Consider the following 16,201-nt stretch of genomic DNA (forward strand, 5'->3'; position numbering starts at 1 on the left):
TGGTAACTCCCTATACTTAATTGACTGATGGGGGTCATATATTCCCCAGAGCGGGGAATATACAGTGTACATGACATGGCATAAACGTATTACCCTGAAGTGATTTCAGCTAAATGTAAACTGCATGTAAATCTGGCGTTGATTCAGGTCAAATTTGTGAGGAGAAGCAATTGTTCTCAGAGCTGGTTGCCTGAATAACAGGGAATTAGAGCTTAAGTGACAGGAAACACCTTTTAATGTGTATTGGAAAGCTGTGGGTGTGACAACTGATACTGCTTGTTTGTCAGACACTATAAATTGTCATGATGTACTAATTCTTTGTCTTTCTCGCGAGTAAACCCTCAAATGTGCAACTCCATGTCTGAGTCTCTCGTATGTTAAGTCTTGTTTATGCTACAACACTCCAAGCAGAGGGCGAGATCAGCATCATATAACAGGGACAGTAAATGATTGTTATTGCCATGTTATGCCTTTGTTGTTGTTCATGAAGCTCTGCAAATGCGTATGTCACATGTCACACTAATCATGCCTCTTTTGGTTCCGGGATGACATCATGCTGTTTAAAATCACACACTGAAGCCACATGATGCTGCCATTGTTTGGTCCTGTGTTAAGACAAGAAAAGGCTGCATAAAGAAAGGACTTGGTAGCATCCCTATAACACAGCCTCTGTGTAAAAAGGTCTTAAAAGTAATGGATAAATGGTTGATTAGTAAGTTAACTGCAATGAATAAACAACTTGAAAAGGCAGGTAAAAGCACACAGTTTGAATAGTTAGCTAAAAGTAGTGGATACAGGGTTGAAAAACTTAGCTAACGGTATTGAATAAACACACTGAAATAGTTAAGTATAAGTACTTTCAATAGTAAGCTAAAAGTATTGGATGCATGGTTGAAAAAGTTAGCTAGCGGTATTGAATAAACACAATGAAACATGTAAATGTAAGTACTTCCAATAGTAAGCTAAAAGTATTGGATACATGGTTGAAAAAGTTAGCTAACGGTATTGAATAAACACACTGAAATAGGTAAGTATAAGTACTTTCAATAGTAAGCTAAAAGTAATGGATAACATGGTTGAAAAAGTTAGCTAATGGTATTAAATAAACACACTGAAATAGGTAAATGTAAGTACTTTCAATAGTAAGCTAAAAGTATTGGATACATGGTTGAAAAAGTTAGCTATCGGTATTAAATAAACACAATGAAATACGTAAATGTAAGTACTTTCAATAGTAAGCTAAAAGTAATGGATACATGGTTGAAATAGTTAGCTAGCGGTATTGAATAAACACAGTGAAATAGGTAAATGTGAGTGTAAGTAGCTAATAGTAATGGATAAGCTGTAAATATTTAGGTAACCCCAATTAATAAACAGTTGAAATATTAAGGTAAAAGTAAAGTAAATGCCATTGAAATGGTTAGCTTAAAGTATGATTAAAGTACTTTGCTAACCATAATGAATACACAGTTGAAATATTTAAAAGAGTAAACAGTTTAAATAGTAAGCAAAACTTAATTTTAATAGATTGAAGTGTATAGCTGACAGTATTTGATAAAGAGTTAAAATAATCAGCTCAACATACTGGATAAATAGTGAAAAAGACAAAAGTAATGGATAAATGGTTGAAATATTCAGCCTCAGTCAGTGGTAGAAGTAAAAATGCAAACTTGACTAAATCTAAACTCTGACATTTTAAAGAATAACTTCGGTATTTTTCAACCTGGGCCCTATTTCCCCATGTGTATGTGTGCGTATGATTCATAGGTACAACTCGTTTTAAAATTGGTTCAGTATTGAGGGAGGCGGATGCAGCCGGCAGCCGCAAGGTAGACATGGGGGCAAATGCATCCCGTATAAGTTTGCGCATTAAAAGTGCTTTTTTGTCGCCACTGACCGGTTCAGATCGCCAGTGCTATCTTCGTAAATAGCATACTAAGCGTTTCCCTTACCCTTCACTTCCTGTGGGCTGTGTGTGACGTCATCTCGCGAGAGCTTTGCTTGTTGCCGGAAGAAAACAGAGGAGCCATGCTGAGCGCCGCACAGAGTGGCGCTGCTTGTCCTGGAGTACAGTTGAGAGTTTTACTGCATCGGTAATGGTTGTAATGGTTCATGGTCTCGATGTGTCCTGGGATGATACAGAAACTACCAAACGCTGTGTAACTACGTTAGAGGATTTCCCCCCTCTGATCAACAGGGCAGTGCTGGATACCTTTTTTCATGTGCCCAAAATAAACTGGAGGAGGCGGCCAAAACCACAGGGACCAAATGGTCAACTATCCATCTAGTAAGTATGACTAATATGTCTTTACGCATGTAATACTGATACCTAGAATTGTTGTTTTCTTCCGGCAACAAGCAAAGCTCTCGCGAGATGATGTCACACACAGCCCACAGGAAGTGAAGGGTAAGGGAAACGCTTAGTATGCTATTTACAGAGATAGCACTGGCGATCTGAACCGGTCAGTGGCAACAAAAAAAAGCACTTTGAATGCGCAAACTTATACGGGATGCATTTGCCCCCTTATCTACCTCGCGGCTGCCGGCTGCATCCGCCTCCCTCAATACTGAACCAATTTTAAAACAAGTTGTACCTATGAATCATACGCACACATACACATGGGGAAATAGGGCCCAGGTTGAAAAATACCGAAGTTATGCTTTAACTATATGGAGAATATTGTATCAGTATCCACTTTTATATAATTAATAGCGTTTAATGGCATCCTGTTTTATATCAGCTCAAATAAACACATGACAGGTTTAGATGATGGGATACCTGTGCTCATCTGAGAGGGCTGTGATAAAAATGTCAGGAATCCCTGATATGTCATACAACAACAAAGAAAATGGAAAGTGTCATGTTGGCAAACCAGTGAATGGATTAAATGTGTGCTATGACCCACAAAACAAAGTCAGGAGAGAAAATGTGAACATTGATCGACATGCACAAATGTTAGGTCAATGGTTATGTTTTCTAGTCATAGACACATAAAATATTTAACTGCATTGTATTATTTATTTATGTATTCAGTGCTACATTTGACTCATCCGATTAGTGACATTTGTTACCACTGGGACTCCATATGTGCCTGTAGAAATATTGAGGTTACTGCCTTGTATGCAGGCACAGTAGATGTTTTTCCATTAAAACAGGAAACCTTCCTCATCCTCTGGGCTATACAGGGTTTCAAATCAAATCTTTACAGTATATCCCTTTTGCTCTCTACAACAGCAGCCACAAATCAGTTCATCGTTTCTGCATCCCAAAATGGTTGTTGGAGCAGCAACAAGCAATAGTGCAAGATAAATGAGGGCAGGCGCATTGTAATTTCCATATCAATCACGGATAGTGTCAGCAGCTTAACTTGGGGAGAAAGGAAAGAGAGAGGGAAAGAGAGAACGGGAGAGAGGAAACAGGAAAATAGATGCTTTTGTTATTATAAACATTCTACTCCAGCTATTATTCAATAATGCGCATTTCATATTGGGAGGCAGGTAATGCACCTTGTGGCACAGAGCCAGAAGCACACTGACTGACTGACCAGGTAACTGGCCGTCTGTCTGTCTCCAACAATCCTTGAAACGGTTTCAGAATCTCAACCGTCTCTGACATCCGGGTGCATTCAGAGTGCAGCTGTCATTTAGGCCATAAAAGTCCGGCAGATTTATCTTCCAGAAACATTAACATTGAATCGTGGCTGTCAGCATGTATGTCACCGGGCCTTGATGTGGAGGTGGTGCGGCTGACAGGCTGGCAGGAAGGGAGAGAAGGGAGGATGAAAGGAGGGGAGGGAAAGGATCGAGACAGGGAATGAGGGGAGCCCTCAAGGCCCCATAACAAGTTCTCGAGAGTTGGGCTGGCGAAACTTTGTGCCGTTATCTTGTTAAGTGCCGGAGTCATTGAAGGACACCAGACAATTGATTGAACGGAGTTGACTTCAGCACAATTTCCTCCTTGTGGCGACATGTATCAACCAGGCCATTGGTCCCTATATTCTGCAGCTTAACTACCTCTCAGGCCTCCCACTGTGACAAATGGCTTCTGTCTCTTCTAATGTAATATTTGTTTCTACTTCTGAGAGCCTCTCGGCTACTCCACGGCGAGTCTGTCTGCCGACTGCTTCATTGTGTTAGCTGACTTTATTCCCCAACCGGCTGTCAATTGGTGGACCGTCTGAGTGTTCTCGTCTGTCTGTCTTTTGTCTCATTGCCTGCGCCGTCCTTTTTTCTCTCCCAAGCTCTTTCTACTGTTCCCTCGTCAACCCCTTGCTCCGTCTCGCACTCACCATTTCTCTACCTCCCTTGTGCTCCCTGTCTGTCTCTCTTGCCTCTCCCGCGCTCTTGTTCTCATTGCCTCTCCTCCATCCAACTCCCTCTTTCCCTCCCTCCTTCCCTCTTTTCTCTCTCCACTTTACCGCCATGTCTTTGCTCCAGATGCTAGCTGTCTCAGCTCCGTGGGCCGCGTCTCAGTGATGGGCCCCTCCAGGAATTCAAAGCACCATTCTGGCATTTTCTTCCAAGCAATTGCTTTTTGCAGTAATAAAGGGGGAGTAGCTTTAGCATCTCTCTCTGAATGGACTTACTGGCCCTAGGCAAAACATGCACAAGTGCACATCCGCGAATCCTCTTGAGACAGGAGCACACTGCAAGACGCTGTCCGGATTCCGACCCAATTAAGCCGTCTCGCATAATTTTACAGGATTGGTCTCAAAAACGTACCATTAATCACTTTTTTCTTTGTCAAAGGCTCCAAATGAGGTTCCAATATCTTAAACCCTGTGTTTGTACTTTCATTTTAACAAGAAAATCCTGAGCCATTATACACAAACAATGCCTTTCTTTGACTGTGACCTGTTGAGCCCCACAGTCATACACCACTAACAATATGATATGTAAATATTATACAAGCAGTTTTAATGGTAATTAAAGTCACATTGACACCAAATTAATTCACGATGGGACACGGAGCATTTAAGGTGCAATTAGCCATGGAGGCAGCCACGGCGATACTTTGCCTAACTGCAAACTCCAAACACTTCACAATTTGTTCTCACATTAAGTAAATGTCACAGCATATTAGCATGCTATTATGGCATCCATGTTTTTTAGGGTCTGGTTACCAAGGTGCAGGTAGAAGCGATTTAAAAGCCAGGAACGCAGAGAGAAACACAAACAAACGCAGGACTTGATGAAGTGATGGGAAAAATAGAGTCAGTGAGACAGAGAAGCGGCTTTAATGCAACTTTTACTGCATCTCAGCGTAAACAAGTGCACCAACTGTTGTAGCTGTTAACTGTTCTGAGACCGTGGAGCAGCTGGGGAGGAACAGGCTGTGTGCTGTTTCACTACAGATGAAGCTATGATAACAAAACTGCAAAACACAGGCATGATGCTGACTTGTAGGATTTACCGTGGCTATGGCAAAAACCCTGCTATACTTGCCACCGTCTCCTTGCCAGGACAGTTTGTGCATGAAATAGCCTGTACATGCGTGCTCATACCATACATGTTCTTTGCCACAATAAACGACATGAAATCCTTTTTTTATTAAGCAGTTTTTCCACATGTGTCACCCACAATCAATAGCTTTAACAAGAGGCAGGCGCACACAAAGTGGTAATATTGAAATGAGAAGCACTGAGGCTGTAATTGATTGCATACCTGCATTTATAAGTGTTGTGTGTATTGGGCTTGTCAACTAAAAGGCCAACACTTATTGATTCGGTGAGAGGCTGCAGACAACAATGCACTTTTCTTTGCAATTTCACTTCAAAATTATTCTGTTTGACTTCTATGTTTCCATGTAGATCAAAAGTGCTCTTTTTAGTGTTGTAGAGAAGCTGCTGATCTTCACTATAACTGTGGTCCATTACTGAGGACGACAAAGTCTACAGCCAGGCTCTGTTAGGCTGTAATAATCCAGAGCAGTGCTTCGAGCTAAATGCTAACAGCAGCACGCTAACATGCTGATTCATCTTCATTTAGCCCGTTAGCATGCTAATATTAGCTAATTTGGCACAGAAACAATTATATTCTGATAACAGTGTCATAAATAGTAGCTTGTCACCCGATTTAACTGACATACAGTGCTTGTATAGACTAGTTTTGTTTAGTTTAGCAACAGTCTGAGGTCTTATCCACACGAACAAAGGTATTTTGAAAACAGTTTTCTCTACACGTCTGGCCCTTCGTCCAAATGCAACCCGTGTTTTAGCTCTCTGAAAACAAACCTTGGGTGAAGGGTGAACAGTCTCTGCAATTTCTTTTTCAGTGTTGACGTGAAGTCAGGGAAAACTGAGTTTTTGGCTTGAGACATCAGAGTGTGTGCCATTATCTCCTTTGTGAGGCGTCACAAATGAAGCATTTCATGCAGTGGACGTAGCCGAAATTGTGCTGGCTCTAACGTTGCTAACAGGACTGTTTTTACATGTTTGTAAAATAAATGCACAGTTACTATATACCATACTATAATATATATGCACTATATTGAATAACAGAATTCTACAGGTAGCCTTTGAGTATTAGCTTTTTTTCAGGCTTCGGATTGGCCAACAATCTCTTCTTCTTCTTTTCCTTTGTGTGGCCACTTGTTAGCTTAGCATGCCCTTGATAGCATTTCAATTGCGTTTTTGCATTTTCATTTGGACAGAGGTTTTTTTTCAAAAGTGTCAGTGTGGACTATAAGCCTGAGCATAGGCTACTTAGGGCTGGGTATTGGTATTTGCTATCTTTAAGGTATTGAGTGAAATACCCCAATACCAAGTAGCATCCAAACATCTCCAGTCAGGTGATACCTGCATTGGATCCTTTTTGCACCCAAATCTAGAAAAAAAACAATTTGTATGGTTTCACTCGCAGCCAATCATTGCAAGCATTCTTTGAATTAATGGAACGTTTGAGTGGCCCATGACCACAGCAGCCACAACCCATGAGGTCTGTGGTACGGTTAAGTCAAGAGTGATGTATTTTAAGCAGTTCTTTGTAAGTATTTAATAAACATTTGAATTATTCCAACACTTTCAAAATGTATTTGTGCGAAAATCATTGGACTGGGGAAGACTGAACCATTCACATGACTGGTATCAAATAGGATAGAAAAAAAAGTTCCATCAAATAAAGTGCTCTAGTGGTATTGGTAACACCGTAAGGGTACTGGTATCGCAATTTTTCAAAGGATATCCAGCAGGAAGGGTACTACTGAACAAAAGACTGAATCCTGCTAAACATTGTGGCGGTATGAGCAGTGATGTGTTCACTTAATGACCTACAATCTTAAGTGCATTAGAACAATGATGCAACTGCTTAGCTTAAAATAAAGTGAACAAACCATGTAGTCAGTGACAACGGATCTTTGAAGTGAACTAGTGATTGATGATTGACACCTGCTAATTAGCACCAAACACAAAGTACAGCTGAGACGAATGGGAGTGCCATTATATATGCAGGTGTACTGGACAGTTAATATTTTTAATGTAGTAGTGCTAGATGAAAAGTGAAGGAATCCCCATAGTTAGTTAAAAGTCTTGCTGAGATATGAAGGAATGTCTGCACCACATTCCATCATAATCCATCTAAACATTGTTGACAAATGTTACTTAAAAAAATAAATATCAACTGCTATGGTGCTACAGGAAAAGTCAGGGAATAACCAAAATCAGTAAGACACATTGTTTGGCCAACATTAATGTCTGTATAAAATGTCACGACAGCCTGTGTATAGTTGAGATATTTCACTCCAGTCCAACCAACAGATTGACAGACCAGCATTGCCATCCATAGAGCCACACTGCCAGCATAAAGTTAGCTCAACTCCAAGGTGAAACTGCAAACTCTCTGTGCAGTATAACAGATGTTCGCTGTAAAAAATGGGAAATGTTCAGAGAGGAAGCAATCTACTTGTCAACTTCAGCACTATGTCACCGCGAAAGAAAAAAAAAAGGGGGTCCCTGGTTTGATGTAATTGCCTTTCCACAGTCCAAAGTGTGCAAACATCAACACATTTTTAAAACTTATGGGATGATGGATGCCCGCTGCCTCACAGAAAGGGCCGAGAGCTGCAACCATATGCCTGAAGATCGCTATCAACAAGCATTCCCTTAACTCTAAATTGCACTGTTCACTCATTTCCAGACAAAGGAAAGCAGCGACAGGTTGACACATGAGTGCAGGCTGCACGGAAAAAACACAGCGCCTGTGGCCACACTGCCATCTCCCATTTAATGTCAATGGGTCCCTGCGCACACTGAAAGAGATCCCATTGCTGCTTAATATTTCATACAGTGACTCGCAAAATTCTTAATATTCTTTCCTTGCCTTACCAAACTTGACGCTTTCCATCTGTGGCACGCTCATTACGCGATAACAGCAACCCCCCCCCACACACACACACCCCCCAACCCCCAAATGACACTCATCATGGTCTTTAAATTTTGCAAAGCAGCCTTCTAAAACGCTGCTCAAATATGTATGCCCATCTCTGGACCCATTTCCGGGGGTCCGTAATGTGGCTTTCCGCTTTCTCTGTGGGAAAACTCAACAAGTTGACTCCCTTTATAAATTTACATCCCCAGGCCATCGGCAGCCCTTTCTGCTTCTTCCTGACAGCGTCTCCTCTCTCTGTCTCCCTCCCTGCAGAGGAAGACGCTCGAGGCTATGCTGAAAATAAGATAAGATATTCAAATATGTCCGCCCGTTCACCTACAAGTGCTTGTGTTTTTCGAGGTCAGCCGAGTCCTTGGCTGGTGAATCAAACATCCCTGACAGACGTCGTGTGCGCGCGTGCACGTGGGCAGATGTGAGCCCGGGCCCCGTATCACTACCTTACTGTACTGTGTGATTATGTGTTTTGAGCTCTCCGGGGCGGCGAGGGTGAGATGCCTGGGCGCGTCGCACCATCTTTTCTCCATGGATGCCCCCGAGCCGCGGTTCAGTCAGCAGTCAACAATCCATCGATTGAGCTGCAGAACAACAGCGAGTCATAAACAAACAGGCAGAAGGAAACACAGGAGACCACGCTGAGAGACAGAGCGGGGACGGCTTTAAGCAGCGGCAGCAGAGAGCTTTTGTCCCTGACAGCAGTGAAATGTGTGCGTGTGTGTCCGACCTTTCTGCATTCTTAAAATCTGGGTGACATTCATATATGTGCAAGTAGATCCTGGGTGTGTTTCTTCTTCATGACCCTGAATACCTGCTTTGATGCAATTGTGCTGGTGTGTGTGCATCTGTGCAACCTGCCTGCTTTGATGTTATCCTCATTAATATCTTTAATGTATGTGTTCGCCCTTGGGTGCTTATATCTGTCTGTGCATGTAGGTGTGTGTGTGTGTATGCATACATTGGATTGCAGAGGGCTGGAATGAATCAGCAATTGCCACATTTTTCACACTGAAGGCTACCGTAAGAAAAGAGTTGCATGACTTCTCTGCCTTTCTTCTCCTCTATCACTTCCTCACCCTTACTGCTCTCTGGTGCCTCATCTCTCCCTTCTTTCCTTCTGTTTGCAGTTCAGACCAGGACCACAGCCGTGGCTACATTCCTTAGCTATCCCAAGCTAAGATTAGCATACTGATTAGCTAGCCTCGTGGCTCTATCTTCGCCTTCCCCCGAGCTCACATGCAGGGCTACAGCCTCATGAATACATAATAGCACCGTCGGCAAACAAATGCATGGCTGACAGCTTCCAGAGGAGGGAGCTAGTGCACAGAATACAATGCTTTTATTTTTTTTTTTTCTTTTGTAATGTAATCAGAGGGTACTGAGGCATTCTCATGTGATTAGAGTTTCCAACACTGTACGAGCGGGTAAATTGTTGAGCTGCTGCCATTTATCTTTCTCCCTCTGTCCCGTGTTTGTCTCTGTCTTCCTCATTCTTTTCACTTTCTTTATCTACTTTTTTCCCTCCTTGCTCCCTCTCTCACCCTCAGCAAGGCCTCTCTTTCCTTTCCCCTTCCCTCCTTCTATCCTCAAAATCTCCTTTTCATTAGTCCCCACCTCCCCCTCCTCCCACCACCCTTTCTTCTCCCCACACCTCTCTCTGTTCTTATCAAGGCATTAGCGAGGATATCAAGCCACCTCCTGCTCTCACCTCTTTCAATGCCACTACTTCCATCCCTCCCTCCCTCCGCCACATCTCTCCCTCTCCTCTTAAATCTCTCCCTCTCAGAAGGGCCTGAGTGAGGACGGCAGATCGTGTGAAGTTGGATGTTGATTCTAGGTGACAGGCACCATATGAGTCATAGCCATAATCACAGAGCTCCCCCCCTCAACAGCTACCCCCCCACCCCACCCCCTCACCTCCCCGTTTGGCTGCACAACACAGAAGCACTGCAAAGCAAAATTGCCCTTGGTACAAACAATAGCTTTACAGTACACACCATGCATGTAAATATCTACAATTTGTACAGTGTATTTTTTTCTCTCTCTCTCGCAACACTTCAGTAACAGGAGTGCATATTACATATATCAGGGCCACATAAATAAGAATGTATGTAAGTAGTTTACATTTGTATAAAAGCACTTAAATGTGATGCATTTTGAAACCCTTTTTCTGACCACATGTATGCATAAACACTGCACATGTGCAAATGTAAATTGCCACTTAATAGTCAACGCAAGGGTCAGTTTAGCACATATAAGCTACCTCTGTATGAAAATCATTATTAGAATTGAAGAAAATATGTATTGCTAGCCAAAGACGGAAGAAGTATGAATGAGAACACTATAAAATGTAGCCTAATGTTACAAATACAATAATACTATGTGGAGAAATACAGTAAAATGGAGTAGAACTGCTCAGAAATTAATCAGCAACTACAGTATTTTCATTAAGGCCGCACAATATGAGGAGAATATGCCATAATGTTTGATGTTGTGATAGATCAACAGATATTAAAGGGACTCTGTGTAAAATTCATGGTGTATAAGTTGTATGGATGTTGTTTTCAGCATGGAGGTGGCTGAGCTGGCATCTACCAGCTAACGGTGCTAACTCTATTAACAGTGCTATCACAGCAACAGTGCTAACAGAGCAAACAGTGTTAACCTGGGTCGGAACTGGAGGGTGGGCGCAATGCTTCTGCGATGATGACGTTCCGATATGAGTGGTAACTGCTGTATGAGCGCAGAGCAAAGTCAAAAAGGCTTTCCAAAACAAACCACAGAGAAGCTCGGACGACAACACACACGGAGGGAGCATGGATTCAGTCTCTGCTCAGGACACCATTACTCCACTATATATTTAAACAGCAAATGGTGGTTTGCTGCCATATTAATGCTCTGAATGTTGCACATGAACCTTTAAAGTTTACTCAGTTCGGCCTTTCTGCTTCTTTCTGAAGTGCAACAAATTGTTTGTCGGATATAAAAACATGAAATTACTTCCGACATTCTTTTATTGAACAACTTCAACATCGACCTAAGCACAAAAGGCACCAATGAAAAAAAAAGAAAAATAATGATTGTTACCTTTTAAAGTGCAGTTTTCTACCAACACTCTGAACAAACTAAAAAAAAAAAATCACCTTTCCACAATTTTCAAACAAAACTGACACATTTGTTGATTCCAGCTTCTAAAATGGAAGAACTGACTGCTTTTCCTTGTCCAACATTTTTGAATATCTTTGGGTTTTAGATTGGCAGAACGACGACTTTTAATCAATCACCTTGAGCTGTACGATTCTTCACTGGCATTCACACGCAATTTCCCCCGTATTCTAATGTTTTATAGACCAAGATTAATCAAGAAAATGATCTGGTGATTATTAATAATGACAGTATTTATTAGTGAAAAGCCCTAAATTGTAAAGACCTTGAAACATGAATATTTTACAATCTGTGTCAATTCTAAGTATGGGGAAATGACAAAAAAATTGAACTAGATGCCACTTTTTCAAAAAAAAGTTTTTAACATATACCAAAAAAATATGTGGATATTTCTGGGATTGTTTCATGGGTTACAGAATGCTATTGTCGTAAAACAAACAACATGTGAGTAAATCTATAGGAGAAGAGAAAGGGGGTCAGCAGTGGAACAGGAGAGAGGACGAGAGATGACGAGAGAGGGGCGGCAAAAAACTGCTGAGAGAGCAGAGACATCAGTCAGACTAACATACAGTAACGTGCAGCGGTCAGCTCAGCTCAGACCTTCACCAGAAAAAAGACCTAAAAATAATAAGTGAATGAAAAGGGGGAGGGGAGGATGAAACTGAAAGTGCTACAAAGAGAAAGCAGAGAATAGAATGAGAAAAAAATGACGCATTAAATGGATATTAAGGTAGACAAAATGTATGAAAAAACAGGAGTTTGAGCAACATAAGGAGGCTATGTAACATAACAAAGTAGAACTGGACTGGACAGCTGACCGGGACATCGAAGGACACGAGAACAAAGTAGAGGAGAGGGCGAGATAAATATAAAAAAAGGACAAAACAGAAAGACAGTGCATATGAGGAAGGTCAAACAAAATGGAAATGGACGAGAAGAAAGACGAAGCTGAAAGAGAAAGCAGTGGAATCTTTCTGAGCTGCAATTTCAGATGATTGGAGATTTATCTGGCAGAACGACCACAAGCTGAGACAAAAGAAAAATCTTAAAGGGAAGAAAGAGGAGCCAAAAGGAGAAACCAAGACGGCTCTCGGGCTTTAGTTTCATACACAAATATCGGTAGGAAGAAACAAAAGACCATTTTCTACACAGTAAAAGAGTGATTCGAACCTCAGCGTTGCACAAATTGAATTTCAAACTAAAGGGACCAAACATTTCTGAACAGTATGGGGTGATATAAAAGAGAGGAGGGGGGAAAAAATATCAAAGAATCACGACTGTTCAGATTATTAAGTTCCAGAAGGGGTGAGGTGTTGCCGGGCAGAAGGTTGAGCTCTTGCTCTCTGTGGTGGGGTGGGGGGGCTCAAAGAGTGCTGACTGAAACAAACATCCAAGCGCCATTGATTGGACACAAGCAGAAGATCAATCAACATGGCCGAAGGCACCATAAAAGAAGAAAAAGACCCCCCTGTCCAGAAGCTTTCGCTCATACAAACCAAACTCCCTCATTGATTAACCTGGGGTCTGTATGATTACAAAGAGAACTCAATCTTCTCCATCGTGGGAGTAAAAAATACAGAAAGAGATTGGGCAGGGGCAGTTGCAGAGGCTGTACGGGGGAAACTCAAGAATCATGTAATTAAACTGTTAATTTCTCTACAACACCAGCATAGCTAATGTGCTCCAAGACAAGGCGATTATATAAATCATTAGCTCAGCAGCTAATGAAATAGCTCCTTTTTTAATTTTTTATTTCTTTAAATGGGTTTATCATGGCTATTGCACATAGCCTCCCTTTTTTTTTCACACGTAGCAGACTGGAGCACAGTGTGCCAGCTGGATATCTCTTCAAAAGTGAGTCAGAGAAGGGAAAAGCGAGAAGGTGTGAGGGTGCCAGGGAACAAGAAATGAAAAGACATCCTCGGCCAGAGCAGCAGACTAGCCTTAGAGACGGAGATGGAGAGACTGTGTGACCATGTGTGTGCGAGTTTGAATAGATTTGCCTAATAAGGTTATCCTCAGGCGATAGTTGATAGTTGAATCACCGCCTGGAGTGAGACTCACTGTTTGTCCAACTAAAAAGCGGCTTATTCTTAGATTTTCTTCTTCATGCTGCATGTGTCGTGTGAATTCACCCTCGTCTTCTTCTGCAACCGGTTGTTTAGTTCCGCAGACGATATGACAGATGCATGACTGTCTGACCTCGGTAAGTGAGTCTGACAGCAACACAGCCCTCAGGACAGAGATGTGTGTGTTCGTGAGAGACACAGAGAGAATTAAAGGGAGCCACAAGACACTTAATTAGGCCTCTGGGACACTTGACTTCAACCTCCTGTCCTGATAAAGTGTTTCCACAAGACAAAAAGACACATTTCCTTCTTGTCTAAGCCTGTCTGTTTGCATGAGTGAGAGCAGGAGAGGACAGATAAATGGAGTAGGTGGGTTTTAGTGTGTGCTGAGACAAAATGAAACTAGTAGGATCAATAATCTAAGAGCGATTGCCAATACCACTCTTGGAATTTTGTTGTCAAAGCCCCCTCCCTCCCCCATGACACGGTCACCCACTGCGCACCAGCGTTTGTGCCCAAATGCCGATATGTGTGGTCGCTTGGAGAGAAAAAAACGCACAGAGAGCGCTTACCGCAGTAGAGAACCAGCAGCGCTGTCAGAAGCACCACAGCCCAGAAAGTTGACGACATCCTCGGCCAGCGACTGGCATCTTTGCGCCTCGTCAACCTTGACACCGAAGCCATTGAACAAACGGAGCACTTCCTCTTTGAAGAACGAGGGGAAGAACAAAAAAAAAGCAAAAGGTGGTAATCTCACAATCCAGCTCGGCCTCTCACAATGCTCATATCTCCGCGTGTAATCCCACAAAAAGACATGTCAAGATCGAGCAATTGATGGAAAAGCACTGGTTTTTATTTTGCTCCTTATAGTCGGGTTGCCGGTGCGCAAAAGAAAAGGTCACATCTTCCTTAGGAATCCCAGGTTGGAGAATAAATAAACGCAGGGGTTGTTTTTTCTTTTCTATTCACCACAAACACAAGTTGGCAAACGTCCCTTTACTTGTCCCAAAGTGTGTTAACCTCAATTTCCGTTCTATATTTGCAGCCAAAGGACGCGCGCTGCGCTGGTGCCGTTGAGTTAATGCTCAAAGTGTTCAATCATCTATACCGCAGCGTCGTTAAAGCTCCTTTCACCTGTGGTAGGTTTCCTCGATTCTCTCCAGCATCACCAGTACCGACGGCACAGCCTCGAGACTGGGCTGGGGGAAATAAACGCGGGTCCTATAGTAAAAATCCGCTGTGGAAAAAAACGCCTGGATGGATGAAGGAGGATCGGTGGTAAAAGAAGAAGAGGGGGAGAAAAAGTCCTCTTGCTTTGGGAAGGAAGTAGATGAGGATCACAGCATGCTTGCAGGAGGGAACGGAGGATGGAGAATGGATGGTTAGAGATAGAGAGACTGTGGGAGAAAGGAGCGGGAGGAAAAGTGCGCACCGTGCGACTCCAAGTGATTTTTTTTTCCAAAGTGAAACATTCAGATAATCGATAGTACGTCAGCAATAAGCCTCTTGAGGTCGCGGTTTACAGTCATATCACAACGGCTCGATGCTGGAGCCGCCGTGCTTCATATAATCAGTGTAAAACACGGCTCAATAGTATTGATTGACTTTATATATCAGACATGCTGCATGTCTGTTTGATTTCTCAACCGATATTGACTGAGTAATAATTGCCCACCGACCATATATCCCCTCAGTCAGAGACACATCATTCAGCCATGCACATAATTAGTGTGAACACTGTTTTTTTTTTCTCTTTCTGAAGACAGGCCCATGCGTTTTCCATTATTTTCCTGTGGGATCAAGGTGCGTTTGTCTCATTTTTCCAGATATACTGCAGAATAATATCAATTTAAAGGGTGCATGTTTCAGGCAGGGCTCTGGAATAGTTAAAACCATCATTACGAGCACTAAATTCAATTTTAAATAGACTATATTGCCATTTTGAGCCCAGTAATGTTGCTCCCATAGATGTAAATATTGCTTTTTCTTTCGCTGGAGGATTCAAACTACTCTGTAAAATATGCATTTTAGAAAATGTTCTCCTACTTGTGTACTTGCAGTTGATGCCACTGAAGATGTCTTCCTTGCTGTATATAGAGGCAAATATACTGTAAAACTTCAATTAAAAGCCCAGCACCAAATAAACACCTCGTCCCTTTTACTAGCCCGGAGTGGCTACACATTTTGACAAATAAAGGCCTGTCTCAGTTAGACGCCTGGTCTGGTCCAACACATCATTATTATTATTACAAAAATATAGCAATTATATTGGCTATAAGTAAAAGATCAGAAATATTATGTCCAATTGGTAATTAATGTATGGAAAAATAAAAGTTATACTCGTGGAAACATTTATTTGATATATTATCTGAAGCCTAATTTTTAAACAAGTAATATTCATACTGGTTTAAATAAACAATTTGATTGTATTTCCTGATCTTTGCTGAGCAACAGTTTTGTGTGAAAGGAATTAAAGGCCTGTCCCATATAGAGGCCTGTCCCAAATATAGGTCTGCTGATTTCAGTGATTTAAGCAAATAATAGCCCAGGCTATTAATTGAAGTTTTACGGTAATACTTTTTTTTGTT

The 16,201-nt window shown here is 41.9% G+C and overlaps 1 protein-coding gene across 2 annotated transcripts in view; it reads right to left on the reverse strand.

Moving 5' to 3' along the window:
- The window catches only part of tafa5a (TAFA chemokine like family member 5a), a 212,822-nt gene extending 197,871 nt beyond the window's left edge, over window positions 1-14,951 (reverse strand). For both annotated transcript variants that reach the window (XM_050036702.1, XM_050036701.1), the window contains exon 1: window positions 14,186-14,951. In XM_050036702.1, the coding sequence (XP_049892659.1) occupies window positions 14,186-14,297 (112 nt within the window). In that variant the 5' untranslated portion in view covers window positions 14,298-14,951. The remainder of the gene's footprint in view (window positions 1-14,185) is intronic.
- Between the last annotated feature and the right edge of the window lie 1,250 nt (window positions 14,952-16,201).

Source organism: Epinephelus moara, chromosome 23 (genome assembly GCF_006386435.1).
Source record: "Epinephelus moara isolate mb chromosome 23, YSFRI_EMoa_1.0, whole genome shotgun sequence".
NCBI classification, from domain to species: domain Eukaryota; kingdom Metazoa; phylum Chordata; class Actinopteri; order Perciformes; family Serranidae; genus Epinephelus; species Epinephelus moara.